Here is a 17,266-nt window from a genome sequence, read left to right as displayed (position 1 = left end):
TGAGCGATTGGTTGAAGAGGTGCGGAAATACAGCCATCTGTGTGACTCGTCTTCTGCAGAATACATAGACATACTTCGGCAGCAAATTCGTGGAGAGAGATTTCCTCCAACATTCCTCAAAACAGCCGCGAGGAATCTAAACACAGTGGAACATTAAAACCCGCCCCCACCAACTAGCGTTTCGGCGGTGTAACTGCAGAGCAACACAGACATGCGTAGCCAACGACATACACTAAAGCGTACACTCGACGCAGAAGTATAAATTGGCCTTAACTCATTACAAGTAACATGCATTACAAAATCAGATTACCTTTCGATGTAACGAGTAAGTAACACATTATAAGTAACATGCATTACATAATCATATTACTTTTTTGATGTTACAAGTAACTTGCATTATGTAATCTGATTACTTTTTAATGTAATGAGTAAAGCAACAAATTACAAGTAACATTCATTATGTAATCAGTTTACTTTTTGATGTTACGAGTATTTAACGCATTAAAAGTAACATGCATTACGTAATCAGATTACTTTTTTAATGTACCAAGTAAAGCAACGCATTAAAAGTAACATGCATTATTACATAATCAGATTATTTTTTTGATGTTACGAGTAAAGTAATACATTACAAGTAACATGCATTACATAATCAAATTACTTTTTTGAACTGCAAAATACATTCTAATAACACATACATTTATTTACAACCAAAAAAGTTACTGCAGATTAAATATTTTCAAGAACTATATTCACTGTAATAGTATGAATTGCAGCTGTAATATAGCTAGTAATGCACGATATCCAATTTAGTGGACAGACTATTAATCAGAATTTCCTACCAATCGAAAATCAAAACTTGGAATATTTAACAAAGACATTCTAAGTCCACGCCTCAACTATAACGATAACGGCACTGAGAAACAATATCGTTGGAATAATTTTTGGAATGATTTTAGGAACCCATTATATCTCATAGGTTTTACTATTTTGTACTCTGTTGGTCACACATATTCAAGCCAAGTTCAACACAAACCCTCCAACCTTTCCCTTCTACTTCCATATTGAGTCTAATTGGCATTTGATAAACAATTAAAAGCTGTTGCCTCTCCACATTAGTGGTTCCCATGGAGACAGGAGTACTGATGCCATGTGAACACGTTTTAGATGTGCAGCTCTTCACTATATCTAGATAAGCGAGTTGTCTTCATATCACAGTGAATAAATGAACGGTCACGCTGCCCTGCGCTATGTGCGCACAGGAAACTGGCGTATCCATGACAACAGGTGGCACAGGTTCCGGAACGGGTGTCTCCGTTTGACCTTACACTTCTCTTTAATTGATCTGAACACAGATTGTGTCTAGTTCTATGACAAAGTGAGGAGGGATGTCAAATGTTAATAGTGCTCAAAAGGGATTTTTGCAGTCTGTTGGAATCTTCTGGAATCATAGAGTCTGTTTCTAAGTATCTGTGTGAAGTTGTGCAGTTACGCAATCATTGGATGGGCAGACTTATTTTTCCGATGTGATGCATTTATTTTGGTCTCATTTGGGTCGGCACGGTTGTCAAATTTGATTTGTAAACTGGATGCGTACAAAGAGTTCATTGTTGTTGTTGCACAAAGAGCATCTAAGTGCAGGAAGGTCTTGTAAAGCCTTTTAATGAACCCATCTCTTTTAATGAACCCATAATACAGGCTCGTAAATGAATGAAGAATGACTCCAAAGTCACCAAAACATTATTTTATAAGAATCAATATATTGTCATGTTTTTTTGTTTTTTACTGTAATACATTTGGCAACTTATTGCTTACAGTAATATATTTAGCAACTTGTTTACAGTCTACAGATGTGAATATTAGTTATACTACTAGACGACGTTTCAGTAAGAAATGTCAGTATCTGATTAATATTCATGAGCGAATGTCCAATGAACGCGCTGCAACCTGTTGTTGACGTTCACGGACTCCGGCGCTAGGACCCGGATCTGAGCGCGCCGCGGGGCTGGAAACGGTTCGGCTGCCACAGATCCATCCGAGAGCACGCAAGAGCCTCATGCACACTCATTACACTTCAGTAGGTATGCTTTAGTGTTTGTGCGTTTAATTGAGCAGGTTCCCTTTCGAATGAGGCGCGGTTAGAGCGAAATAAGCGGCGGTGGGGTTTGATGAGGATGAGGATGAAGAGCGTGAGACACCTGTGATTACATTCAGCAGCATCAGTCACTGAGATGTGAGTAAATCACCAGTGTAAACTCGTCTCATGGTTATGAATATCATGTCTGCTACTGCTGTGAATCCGAGAGCTCGGTGTCGTGTGTGTGTATGTGTATGTGTATGTGTGTGTGTGTGTGTGTGTGTGTGTGGCGGAAGCCTGAGTCACCAGAAACACACTGCGCAGAACCACAACTTGATCACAACAATTGTGTACATGAGTGATGTTTCCATCGTACAAGTCTGAAGAATCATGGCTGATACTGCTTGATTTCATTGACAGAAGTTACCATGGTGCTATAATGCTTTTAGAATGGTAATACCAGCTTTTTGGGTTATTTGCCATGGTATTATCTTGTTTTTTAGACATGTACCATAGTATTACCTTGTTTTTTAGACATGTACCATAGTATTACCACCTTTTTAGGCTATTTACCATGATAGTAGCTCGTAATCATATCTGTAACTCCTTGATTTCATTTAGTGTTTTTAGGACACATACGGTAGTACCTTGATAGAACCATTGCATTTATTTAAGTACCATGTAAAGTCCATGATATCACCATGGTAATACAATCTAGAAGGCAGCATCACTTTTTTTTTTTTTGTAAGGTTTTATGTTGTTTCCAGGGTTTCACTCATAGTCTAGTGTAGATCTGAGCATGCTTGAACCCCACATGGATTGATTTATCACCTGTAATCTCTGACTGTAAACACACTATCGATTAAAAAAGTGATATACATGGCTAATTAGTATATTAGAGAATGTTTGCTCATCAATGTTGGTGGCTGGTTGCCAGGGTGTTGCTATATGGATGTTTTTTTGCATGTTGCTATAAAGTTGTCAGGTGGTTTCTAACTGGCCCAAGTCTGTAAATTTAAAGTTGGCATGACATGAAATTTCACCCTATCTGTTTTCTAAATGCATATTACTCATCTTATTGTGAACAATTTATACATGCATATGTTTAATTTTTAATTTTTCGACCTCATAATGTTCAATTAAAATGTCATAGTGAAAACTCTGACTGATTTATTCAGGACTTCTCCAATGCTTTAACTCCGCCCCTGCAAACTTGTATTCATTTGCATGCACTTTTGAATGCCACGCCCACATCTCAACATCCAATCAGCAACTGATGCATAGAACCAAGTCCTGCCCTACATTTTTCTTTTTCGATAATTTTCTACACTACGTACGACACATCTCTTTATGAACGTTTCAATGCTTCAGAGTTTTGGACGATGATCAAAAGTCTTATGGGTTTGGACCAACATGAGTAATAGATGACAGAATTTTTATTTTTGGGTGAACTAACCCTTTAATTCTAGAGCTGCCCAATTAATCGTTAAAAGATCACAATCTTGATTCAAACACCTACATGATCTCATTCCTACATGACAAGGATTCTCCTGTCTTTAATAATCTTTCACAAAATCACAGTGAACATTCAGATCTGCGTTCTGGTATAGATATGAGTCAGCTTCACAAACAGTCTTGTCAACCACACAGTTTCATTATTTCTGTCTTTACAACCATTCATATGATCACAGAAGCACTGGAATAAAAGATTATAGTTCAGAAATAAACACTGATGTCTGTGGTAGCGATCAAAATAGAGTAAATCACTTTTAGAAAGTAACTTGGTGCTTCAAATAACAATTGTATTGATTACATCGTTACGCCAGTAGGTGGCGACAAGTGACTTAAAAATGTATTTGATATTGAATCATTCATTTAAGAGACTCGTTCAAAAACGTTCAAATTCGTTAAAAAATTATGAATTCCAGTAATGAAACAAGTGAAGTATTAATGAGTCATTGAATAATTCGCTCAAACCATTTTTCTTTTTAAATAATTCATTCAGATTAATTAAACATTTTTAAATAGACTGCAGCAATTAACATTTTGCCTCTAGTAAATCTATTAGTAAGTTATTTTGTTTGGTTGTCTGTTCAGAATCGTGATTCTCAATCTATCCAGAATCGTGCAGCTCTATTTAAATCTGGATTTATTTGATCCATTAATGTTTAATTGAGCATTTACAGTATATTTCAGCACCTTTGGATGTTGTTCAGGCTAGTTTGCTCCGTGTCATTCCCCACACACAGTGCAGTGAGTCAAGCGGCGTGTGAAAATGTTCCAAACCAGAAAAATGTGATTTTTACAGTGAAGTTCCCATGTGTGATGCACGGCACCTGAACAGAAGGGAGTTTGATGCTTGTATATTACTAACAAAACCTCTTATTGAGCGTGTTGCACTGTTGCTATTGATCTTCTGAAGGGTGTATAATAGACACAACATGAGTGTCAAACGCTTATTGATTTCAGTCACTTCAGAGCTGTGGAAATAAAGCTCTGCAGTATAAAACCTCTGTAAAACAGATATTCGTCCGCACCGCTGCTTTCATGCTTAAACTCAGTTATTGATAAGATGATAAAGCCAGCGATCATTCATAAAGAAGAAGCGACATGAACATGTAAGAGGCTGAGGAGTCTAATTAGGAGCGTCATCTATCACTGACCCATTAGTGTTTTTTAAAATCTCATTAGAGAACTACTGATGAAAATCTGAGTGATGTTTGACTGTGCAAAACTCACCATTCTCATGCTGGGGGTGGTTGCTAGGGTGTTGCTATGTGGTTACTGTTTTTAGCGCAATTTTCCTACGGACAAAATTGCGATTGTTAACTCATGATTTCTGTTCTGTCTGTGCGCACCAATCTTGCACTTCTATCTCCTCCTCAACCAGACCACCTAGAGACTTCGGGTTTTCGGCATTATGTTAAGGAAGGTCTAATCTCGGGAACGCACACGAAAAAAAAACAAAAAAAACCTTAAAAAGATTTGCTATCTCTTAGTGTTGTGATCCCATGACGTCAGAAAATTGCGCTAAAACACTCACTGAGTTTTTATTACTTGTTTTTTTTTAGGGTGCTATTATGCTTTTTCTATGGTGTTGTGTGTGGCAGGGCATTGCTATATGGTTATGGTTTGTTTTTAGGGTGTTGTTATGCAGTTGTCAGGTTGTTGCTATAGGTTTACTGGTTGTTTTTAGCCTGTTGTTATGCAAAGGGTGTTGTGGTTGTTTGCCAGGGCGTTGCTATAGAGTTCTTGGTTGTTTTTAGCCAGCTGTTATTGGTTCCCAGGGTGTTGCTATACACTTACTGTGGATACTGTTTTTTTTAGCCAGCTGTTAAGAGTGTTGTGGTTGGTTGCCAGGGCGATACTACATGGTTACTATGCTTACTGTTTGTAGGGTTCTGTTATGCAGTTGCCAGGTGTGTGTCAGGGCATTGATATATGGTTACTATGGGTACTGTTTGTTTTTAGAGTGTTGTTATGGAGTTGCTTGGATGTTGTGTGTGGTTCCCAGGGTGTTGTTATACACTTACTGTGGATTCGAGTTGTTTTTAGCCAGCTGTTATTGATTCCCAGAGCGTTGCTATACACTTACTGTGGATACTGTTTTTTTTTTGTTTTTTTGTTAGCCTGCTGTTTTGCAAAAGGTGTTTTGGTTGGTTGCCAGGGTGTTACTATATGGTTTACTGTGGTTATATGTTGGTTTTGTTGTGCTTTAATAGAGTTACTAACTTACTAGGGTTTTTTGGCCAATTTCCAGGGTATTGCTGAATGATTATTTTGGTTACTATTTGTTTTAGAGTACTGTTATGCAATTGCTAGAGTGTTGTTGGTGATTGGTGGGGTTTTGCCATACATTTCCTGTGGTTACTGGTTGTTTTTAGCTTGCTGTTATGCAGTTGCTAGGGTGTTCAGTTCAGTGTGGTTGCTAAAATGGTGTCTTAGAAAGTCTAGTCAATTTAGTGGCTCAAAATTCTTTCTTATATATAATCACCTGTCCCATTACTGAATGCCTTTTCATGCAGAGTTTAAGGACATCAGCTGTTGCCCATATTAAACTTGTTTCATGTTTATTTTTATTTCAGCGACGCAGAATCTTCAGAGTTTGTTTGAAATCTAGTCAGTGTTTCAAAGCTATTTCTCTCTTCTTCTTTTTTTCTTCTTTTTTTGATATGCTGTGTTGTACTCTGACAGAAATCATATGGCGTTGAATAAGAATCAGCTGTCGGAGCGACTGTTTAATTAGGAACACACACACGGTAATTCTCACCGCAGTAAATCCTGAGGGGCACTGCCTTTTATCAGACAAATGAGTCAATAAAACATTCTGCTGTAACATTGAGGAATCAGTTGTAAGCGGCTGAATGAATGATGTGTTAATTCATTTGGACGGACTTCATTTATTTATTTATTTATTTTTGTAGATGTTTAGCTTTTTTATTAACTCATTCGTCAGTTGGTTATAACCAGCTTGAATTACAATAATGCAGTGGTAACGTGGGACTAGTTTGATAAAATAACTTACTAGCATTGTCTGTTTAAAATTACATCCAATATTTTAACTACTGCTATCATGACCACTTCTGGTTAACACCAGGGTTAAACTAAAACATTTTTGTCACTTAATAAACATTAACTGAAATAAAGTAAACTTAAACTTTAATTTCAGTTAGCTGCCAAGGCAGCATTTCTCATTTTCATTTAATTTAACTGGTGTACTAAAATAATCATTTAGCAGATGCTTTTATCTAAAACGACTTACAAAAAAGAAAAATAATAGAAGCAATCAAATTAACAACAGGGCAACAATATGTAAGTGCTGTGACCAGTACACTTAGCAAGGTTTTTGTTTTGTTGAATAAATAAATAGAAAAAAATATAATAAAATGCTAGTATAACTGGGTCAACTCAAGTGTTGGCGAAAAAGATGTGTCTTGAAGATAGCTAAAGATTCAGCTGTTCGGGTTGAGTTAGGCAGGTCTTTCCACCAGCAGGGAACAGTCCAGATAAAGGTCTGTGAAAGTGATTTTGTGCCTCTTTGTGATGATGGCACCACAAGGTGCCGTTCACTTGCAGAACACAAGCTTCTGAAGGGCACATAAGTCTGAAGTAGTGAGTTTAGGTATATGGGTGCAGAGCCAGTGGTTGTTCTGTAGGCAAACATCAGTGCCTTGAATTTGAAGCAAGTGGCAATTAGCAACCAGTGCAAGTTTATGAAGAGAGGTGTGACGTGCGCTCTCTTCGGCTCATTAAAGACCGATCTCGCTGCTGCATTCTGGATCAGATACAGAGGTTTGACAGGTAATGCTGGAAGGGCTGCCAAGAGCACATTACAATAGTCCAGTCTGGATAGAGCAAGAGCTCGGACAAGGAGTTGTGTAGCTCTGATAGGAAGGGCCTGATCTTCCTGATGTTGTATAAGGCAAATCTGTAGGACCGGGCCGTTTTAGCAATGTGGTCTGTGAAGAGCTATGAATCTAGCTGAATGGAGAAGTTGTGAAGAAGAGTTGGATTGACCGAGACTACAAGCAGTTTTGTCTTTGCACGGTTGAGTTGAACGTGGTGGTTGTCCGTCATCCAGGTAGAAATGTCTGTCAGGTAGGCTGAGACACGAGCATCTACTGTCGGATCGTCTGGCTGGAATGAGACGTAGATTTGTGTGTCATCAGCATAGCAGTGATAGGAAAAGCCATGTTTCTGAAGGACAGATCCTTGTGATGTAGAAGGAAAAGAGAAGTGGTCCAAGCACTGAGCCCTGAGGCACCCCAGTAACAAAATAGGCACCCCACCCCGTAGAGGCCCTTTGTCTTGAGGATTGACCGAAGGATCCGGTCGCTAACTGTGTCAAAAGCGGCAGACAGATCCAGAAAGATGAGTACTGATGCTTTGGAAGTTGCTCTGAGCTTCAGTAACCGAGAGCAGGGCAGTCTCAGTTGAGTGGTCACTTTTGGAGCCAGTCTGGTTGTTGTTCAGGAGTGTGAGAACGGTAGAGAGTTGGTTGAACACAAATCGCTTAAATGTCTTTGCAATGTATGGAAGAAGGGATCTATAGTTTTCTAAAAGTGCTGGATATAGTGTGGGTTTCTTTAGCAGTGGGTTTACCTGAGCCTGCTTAAATGCAAGGGTACCAGTATGAAGAGTGATAGTGAGTGAGTGCGGGTACAACTGAATAAGAAGTGGCTTGAGGAGATGAGTGGGGATCGAATAAAGCCGACAGGTAGTAGGGGGATTGGAAAGGATGAGTTTGGAGATTCTGCCACTGAGAGCGGAGAGAAGGAGGGGATAGTGTTGTGAGTTTGTGGTGTGGAGGATTGCCGCTGATGGTTGTTGTTTTGTTTATGAAGATTGTGGCAAAGTCATCATCAGCTGTTAGAGATGATGAAGGACAAAGAAGAGAGGAAGAGATTCTGAAAAGCATGCAAGCGTCAGAAGAATTGTTAATTTTGTTGTGGTAGGATGTTGTGTTAGAAGTAGGGTTGCAAAATTCTGGGAATTTTCAAAGATGGAAACTTTCCATGGGAATTAATGGGAATTTAAGGGAATTAACAGGAATTTATGGGAATAAACGTGAATAAACTGGGAATTTTCAAAGTTGAGGGTTGGCTCTTCATAGGGAACTTAAATATAGTTGAGGAAAGTATATTTTAGCATAATCTTGTCTAAAACAAACAGATGCCATTCAAATACACTTGAATATCCATGCCATTCCTCAATCACATGCACATAGCACACTGCTTACTGCATGGCTATTGAGACCACACCCCCTACTGGCACTGTGCATGCCTCCATCACATGTACAGAAGCCCAAAGCACAAGACTATTGAAGGCACACATTTGAGCCTGTGGACTAAACAAAGTGAAGTAAGTTTTGATGATATTATGGGGAAATATATTTATTAAATGTTTAAATAGCAAATATCACATAAAAATGTATTCATCTAGTAGATAGCAAGCTGATAAGTTAGATGCTAAATAAGCTAGCATAACTTTATTTACCACATAAGTAGGGCTGGGCGGTATGACGGTATATATCATTACCGCGGAAGAAAATGTCAACCGTAACAGATTTTTTTATTCCGTGTATAAAGCGACATGTAAATAAGTAGGCGTGGTTAACTCACGTGCAGCGTGCGTGAGACTGAGACACTGATATTTGTCAAAGAAACATGAAGAATGACCAAGAGGATCCACAAAAGGAATTACGTTTTCAAAATTAACGTGATATTTTCGGGGGGGAAGGCGCAGAAGTCAACTAGAGCAGTGCAGCACACTGAAAGTTTAGAGAGACGCACATGCTCGCAACAGGGCTTACTTGACAACAAGTTCATATATCAATATTCTAACAAATAGAAATAACCTTAAATAATGTATCTATCCGTCTCTTATGTGTACAGTTACTTTCAGAGTAGACGCGCAAGCGGTTGTCGTGGTAATAAATATTTCCGAAATTCCCCAGCTTAACTTCCCATGGAAATTTACCGGAAATTTTCCGCCCCTTTGCAACCCTAGTTTGAAGTGGAGACATTTGCAGAGAAGGAAGAAAGGAGTGACTGATACAAACTAAGGTCAGTGAGATCTTTGGATTTGCAAAACTTTCTCTCTGCAGAACGATACTTGTGGAGAACATCAGACAGCCTGGGGGCAAAGGTGGTGGCCTGGGCTGATCTGGATAAAAGGGAGCAAAAGTTATCCAAAGATGTCAGAGTGGAGCAAAGAGTATATCAGTTGCACTGTTTGTATCCAATGATGAGAACGGTTTTGGGGGGGAAAATGAGGATGAAACCATAGATGATTGGCAGGAGGGTGACATCCACCTAGAAAATGAATCCATCCTTACTGATAATTTATAGAACTTTGAACAAATTTATCATACAACTTTTAGAAGAGTTATCAGTGTGAGACGAGTAGTTAAAGAAAGGGAGAAGAAACATCCTCAGTAAGAACTTGTGCATCTTCTCCCTCCTCTGAAGCCCAGCGTGTCTCTTTGCTCGTTGGGTAATTATCTCAGGTCTGCCTGCTGCGCCCCACCGCAGGGGTCAGAGGTCACAGGGCTCACCAGCTGCTGAGGAAGACCCCCCCGCTGGGCGCATTACCTGCGCGCCAGGAGCCCTAGACACCCCCGGCGGCTCCATTTTAAACCCCTCGGGCTAAGGGCCGTCGTTTTGGAGATAATGTGAGTGTAGAGAAAAACTCTAGTCATAATTAGATTAATTTACTAGATTTAGTAAAATTTACTAGATACTAACTTTACAAGTATTAAAGTTTAGTGTGTGCATCGTCCTTCAGCGGAGATAAGGCTGCTCAAAATTCAGTGTAAAGGCGCAATGCCTCATAAAAGCCTGACTAAATTATGGTGGCTTGTCAGTCCCTCGAATCAAAATGAACAGTTGTACAAATGTGCAAATGCATTTATGTAAACACACCTAAATGCCACTTCAGCGGTGCTTCTGTGCCACCTTTGTAGTGTAAATTTGGCAGTTTAAGTAATCAGGCTGGAAATCATCACGCAGAACCAGGACTCGACAGAGCGAGTGTTTCACTCGCATTTGCAACTAAAAAGAAATGTGCATCCTTATACGGTCTAAAAATATCAGTTGTATAAATTTAAAGGTAATAATAAAAAGTTAAATCTCGTAAATGGTATAACAACCATCTTACTTTGGAAGTCGTAACATTGGGGATGGAAAAACGCAGCCTAATGTGATCAATAATCTTCAAAAGTCTTATTATTTCATTAAAGAAATGCAGGCGCTGCATGTTTAGCACTGTTGCACGACATGCTCTTGCTTTATAAGCAGTTCACAATCAAAGAATACCATGCATTTATGCCAAATGGATTGATAGCGATCTACTTTTGATGAATTAAGACGATGTTAACTTTATGGTGTTTATATTGTAAGTGCATAGTTTATCCTCATCTTTTTTGAGTGAGCAGCCAGCAATAGTAAAGCATAGAATAAGAGTCCTGTTGTATTTCGGGCTTGTTGCACATTATGCATAAAGTTTTTAGAGTTATCGATTTTTAGCATTTGTTTAAGTAAGCTTATAAATAATTTCATACTTAATTACATGTGCTCTTTGGAGAAAAAAGTAAGGCTAGTTCACCCAAAAATGATAAGGGTGACTCCCTTTATAAGGCTTGGAAGAGTCAGGACATTTTTTAATATAACTCTGATTGTATTCCTCTGAAAGAAGAATGTCATATACACCTAGGATGACTTCAAGGTGAGTAAATCATGGGCTAATTTAAATTTTTGGGTGAACTATCCCTTTAAATATGTTGACCAAGGACTAAAATGTGCTGTTTTTTTCTGAGCTGTCTGTATTGTAATTGGATCAGAGGGAGTTTGTGATGTAAAAATGCACAATGTTTTTGTGTGTTCAACTTTCCTTCAATGACTAGAGAAGAGGGTCACATGGAGGAAATGTGTTCCAGCTCATCCAAACCAAGTTTCCCCCAAAGCCATAAAATAGCAAATAGATGCACTACAGCGACTGTAAAAGAGGGAAGGCCTCGGGGACATGTTGTCTTTCACATCCTAATGCTCATAAACACGTACCCCAAGGACCTCGGCCATCTCTTATGTATTAATCTTCTGATTAATAATTCATGATGTTGCATGTTAAAGTTAAGCCTGTCACTTTCATCATTTAAGTTATGTTAGCATAATCATTTTAAATCATTTGTGATGGCCGATCGCACTGAGGTTTGTCGTTTCAGTGGCGTCTGGGATTTTTCATCTCCTTAAGGGCGTGTGGATTCGCGAGGGCTAATTGGGCAGCTTAAATAATTAATGCGGCTGAAGACGTTAAGAAATGCCAGAGAGCTTGTGAAGGAGCCGTGGACTTGTGGTATCTAATGGCCCTGCTCTTCTATTTATTGTGTGTGTAGGTCTGAAACAAACCCAGATTCACAGTCTTCTGCTGAATGCGCATTTTGCCAATATTGCATACTTGTACGGCACACTGAACGCCTGCTTCATTCATGATGGGAAAATCCAATTTGTAGTTCCTTTTGAAAGCTCTCCATGCTTTTTGAGCACCTGGTAAGACAGTTTGCTGGTATTTACCTAACGTGCCGTAGAACTGTTGCATGCTGCTTTCATTTGCATGTGAGCATTTGCATTTATGTGAATTCATCACCTCGTAACATATTTACTTTTAGGCTTATTGTGTAACAAGAAAATCAAAGGAGCACTGTTTCAAACTCCTCTTAGCACAGGATTGTGGGTGATATTTGCATGCACAGATGCACACTTTGACATCGCCTGAGTCAGTTTTATTTGCTTAACTCTTTTCATAATGCATCTATACAGAAATTCATACTGTTTATAATGCCAATGGCCATTTTCCTTTCTTTTTTTAATTTTTTTGGATTCTGTTTTAATGGGTTAATATATTCAATTGATTAGATGTCTGATCTATTTAATTCGTACAAGTTTTAACAATTTAATTAGTATTTTAAAATGCAATTAATGCATTTTTTGTGTCAAATACATCATAATATGTTTATCATAATTTCCTTAAGTTAAATGTAACTTTTATTTTGTTGATTTTTCGTTTCTGTGTGTATTTGCGGGTCGTTTTCTCAAGTGAAATGTTGAAATGCTGGTGAAGTGACTCTTAGAGCGGCTCTGGAGCTGAAGTTCATGTCCTTGTATGGTGAGACTGAAACTGAATGGAGTTGTCTTACGCGTCTTCTAATTCACATACATTTATTTCAAAATGCCCGTCCTGGCAAGTATCCTTGTAAACGTAGTCGGTTATGTCTTCAATCAACGTAAACAGCTGAGAAATAAAACGCTTGTGTATCAGTTTATTGGATCCGTGCAGCTCTTAAAGTGACAGCAGCCTAATATTCCTAGTGTTTTAATGTTAATCAAACAACAAAAGCCAAAAAAATAAATAAAAAAATCCCTCACTACTCTTGACCAAATATATTTTCTAACTTTAGTAAGGATTAATGTATATTTAAATTAGACAATGAAGAATATATTTTACATTTGATTACTTTATTTCCTGAAAATTACTGTTAAACATAGACCTGAAAAGCATTTTTCAGAATTTCATATGTATGTTTGTTCTGTTGTATTTATTAAATGCAGTATTTATTAAATGCATTAATAGCTAGTATAATTTAAATCATGATCAAAACACTAATCTATTTTATTGACAGAAGTGCAAATGAGAGCAAGTGACACATCGGTAACGGTATCGCTTGGCCACAGAAATGTGTTTCTGCAAAACGAATATAAATCCGAACTTCGATCGCTATATGCAAATGTAATGGTGTTCATTTCCACGAAAGCAACAGATATGCACTGCATTTTCTTTATCATCAGCTTATTTCAAGATCAAAGAGCGCAATAGGAGAGAGAGTGTCTTCAGCACTGGTAAGATCATTAACTCTCACTGCTCTTAATGAAGATGATTGTGTGTTGAGCTTCAGGATGCGACGCCGAGCTTTCAGTTAAATTTGCAGCATTTGATGCATTTTATACTGTAATGATACTTTTATCATCGGTACTTGTGTTTTGGTATGCATGGGTACATGCCTTGAAAAGGTGTAATGACGTAATTGTTATATTTTGCCTTTGTAACCAGACGCTATGTTATTCTGTTGTATTTAAGCTGTTTTCGGGGGTGAGGGGGCTTGTTATAGTAAAAATAGAAGGAAGGAAAATCTAACTTTCATGGTTTTACTGTGCAGGTGAAACTCGAAAAATTAGAATATCGTGCAAAAGTTCATTTATTTCAGTAATTCATCTTAAAAGGTGAAACTAATATATTATATAGACTCATTACATGCAAAGTGAGATATTTCAAGCCTTTATTTGTTATAATTTTGATGATTATGTCTTACAGCTTATGAAAACCCCAAATTCAAAATCTCAGAAATTTTGAAAATGTTCATAAGCTGTAAGACATAATCATCAAAATGATAACAAATAAAGGCTTGAAATATCTCACTTTGCATGTAATGAGTCTATATAATATATTAGTTTCACCTTTTAAGTTGAATTACTGAAATAAATGAACTTTTGCACAATATTCTAATTTTTCGAGTTTCACCTGTTTGTTGCTTTACTCCTTTCAATAAAAAATATATATATATTTTTTTTTTTGCTGCATTTGGCTTGCTGAAGTAATCTGTGGCGGGTCATATCTGTGGCGACTGTGGCGAGACGAGTCACTGTAGCCCTGTCAGATATCCGGTCTTACACACTCTTGCACGTTTATTTATAATTATACCATTTTTGGAGGAGGAAATTCACACATGTGGCTTCAACAACCAGATGCGTTACACTTGTCCACTTCTGTCTAGAATCTCAGTCCACCTCCTTTAAATCCGGCTGGAAAGCATTTCAACACCGGGTGTAAACAACAGGCCCTCAGAAGAGAAGGTTCTAAACAGAATCTTAAAGGCACAATATGTAAGTTTTTTGCTAAAAATAGCAAAAATCACTATATCTATGTTATATATTTTTTTTTAGTTGTGTACTTACATTATCCCGACTGTTTCCAAAAACTTTCAAACCAGGAGAAATTTGTCATTTAATTCGAAGACACGTCACGTTTCTTTATTTCAGTTTTGTCGCCGTCAATGGCGTCATATCCGCGTTGTCCATGGTTTCCTCTCGTACTACCATAGCAACCAGAGCTATGAACCAGAGCCGTCTGATAGTAACCAAGGCGACAGACGCAGACAACTGTGTAGTTCGCAATGTCTATCTGCACGCTGTTGTTGTTTCGTTCAAACGTTATGGACCATGGCAAGCAGACTTTGGATAAAAAAGGAGAACTAAAACGAGAATCAATATCAGCGCGGTGTTTTCGAGATGCCGAGAGCTCTACTTAACCGCTCCTACATGTACTTTATTAAACAGGTGAGCACATTTACATAAAACTAATCAATGTTATATAGTTCAACAATGATAAAATGTTAGAATATGATCTGTATGTTATTCTAATGTTGATCTAGCTTACTGCTAGTCTCATACAGACAAACTAACACATACATTTCAACACATTCAGATGCAGTTTAGTGTGCTAGTGTAATGTTAGACCAGGTGAAACAGCGCTGCGTTAACTCACAAGTTTAATTTGTCTAATAAACTGACCTGTGAGTTGTAATTCTGCGTGTAGTTCGATAGAATGAAATGTCCGTATTCCTTTTATATCCGCGAGACTCGCGTCGCGTGTGGAGCTGATAGCTGTCTCTTAGCAATCCCGAACTGCTTCATATCACAGTCATGATAAAAGCATCGATATATTTACTCATCCATAAACATTATTAGATCGGTCGGCTTGACGTTGATGACAAGATCCATAATTCTTAGCAAATGTTGCGTCATCAAACTACGCCTTTGTTATTGTAAGAGGTTAGCGACCCCTAGCGGCGAAAAAAATGACATACTGTACGTTTAAATGGTTCCGTCAGTCACTTCACACAGTCAAACCAAAAATTCAATAATTTTTTATATTTCTTTACTAGTGGGCGCAGGACACTATAGTTCATTCATGTAAGTGAGGATAGCAAAGGTGTCTGAATACATTTTGGTTTGATTGTATATAGAACCTTCCATCATGTGATCAATGTATGACCATTTTAATTCATTTTTAATTTAAATGAAATGTTATGAATTATACAGCTTATCAGTAGAATTTTTTTTTTTTTAAATAACCTGTTAAACATGAATTAAGTAAGTCTTCTGCAATCATTTAAGACATTTCTCCTTTGTTTTTTTTTTAGAACCCTAGAGTTCTACATAGAACCTATTATTAGAACCCTTAGAACCCTTATTTCTAAGAGTGGACTGTGAAATGATATTTGTGCAAACTATAATTGATAGTCTGTGAATGAAGATGCAGCTTGTGTTTCTAGAGCTCATGGATGCGTATCTGTCAGGAAGTTTGTGTCTTGATGATAAGCCGTTTTACTGTTAATCAGCATTTCCTCTCTCAGGGCGTTCGTTAGTATTATCGCAAATGTGGTTGAATTACTGACATCAAACGACTCCTAGTTTACATGCAACTACAAGCTCACAGTGACCAAGCCTGTCAGGCACCAAAAGGGCAAAAAATTAACCTTAAAAGTGCAATGAAATATCATAACGGTAGTGCAGATAACATCACAGATCAGCATTTTTCATTAGTCTGTAAAAATACTCTTATTTACATTTGTGTTAAAAACATGAGTGCAGTTTGAATATGCTAAATATTAGCATTTAGACTGTAAAAATGCTCATTTACATTAGTGTTTAGGTTAAAAACATGCTGAAGTGTGAGTGAGATGTGATTGATTGGTGAAGCTGCATCTGCGTTGTGCAGTTTCTGTCAGAGAGAGACACGTCTTCATCCGCTCACTGAACGTATGGCTGGATACGTGTTGCCATAGCGATTGTTGTGATGTCATTGTATTTAGCATAATGGGATGGAGGCATTCAGACAATCAATGATTTAACAACTATCAGCTCAAGGACCTTCAGGGGTTGATGATGAAGGCTTCCCTCCTCTTCCTCTTCAGCCTTGAATACTAGATTTGTACATTTTTCAGATGAAGACTCGAGAGCTGCTTCTTGACCATGAAAAACTCACGTTCAAGCTGGATTAATATTTAGTGTTAGAATGTTCACTATCATCCGTGGTTATTATAGTATATAATATATTTTTTATATATATATATATATATATTGGTACTTGTCTGTAAAAAATACCCTGCAATAATGTAAAATATTGCTGTTTATTGTTATATTGGTGAATAAAAAAATGAAACTGATTAGATAAAAAAAAAAAAAAATATATATATATATATATATATATATATATATATATATATATATATATATATATATATATATATATATATATATATATATATATATATAAAACTAAAGCTTAAACAATAAAACACTTTAACTTAAATAAAATGAATTATATATTAAAGAAATTCATTTTTCAGGATTGTTATTAATATATTGAATTCACTTTTATTTTATATTTCAATTTTTCCTGTTAATTTTAGTTAAATTTTTAGAAATTTCATTATGTACTTTTGTCATTTTATTATCTGCTTCTTGACCATGAAAAACTCACGTTCAAGCTTGATTAATATTTAGTGTTAGAATGTTCACTATCATTCGTGGTTATTATAGTATATAATATTTTATATATATATATATATATATA

The 17,266-nt window shown here is 37.2% G+C and overlaps 1 protein-coding gene across 3 annotated transcripts in view; it reads left to right on the top strand.

Moving 5' to 3' along the window:
- The first annotated feature begins 1,975 nt into the window (after positions 1-1,975).
- rab27b (RAB27B, member RAS oncogene family) overlaps positions 1,976-17,266 on the top strand; it is a 48,531-nt gene continuing 33,240 nt past the window's right edge. For 2 of the 3 annotated variants that reach the window (XM_079847549.1, XM_079847550.1), the window contains exon 1: positions 1,976-2,233. In XM_079847549.1, the coding sequence (XP_079703675.1) occupies positions 2,232-2,233 (2 nt within the window). In that variant the 5' untranslated portion in view covers positions 1,976-2,231. The remainder of the gene's footprint in view (positions 2,234-17,266) is intronic. The other variant, XM_079847551.1, reaches the window with a different exon arrangement.

This window comes from Squalius cephalus (genome assembly GCF_949319135.1).
Source record: "Squalius cephalus genome assembly, chromosome: 17".
NCBI classification, from domain to species: domain Eukaryota; kingdom Metazoa; phylum Chordata; class Actinopteri; order Cypriniformes; family Leuciscidae; genus Squalius; species Squalius cephalus.
The sequence above is the reverse complement of the archived record's forward strand: the minus strand, read 5'-3'. Positions and strand labels throughout refer to the sequence as shown.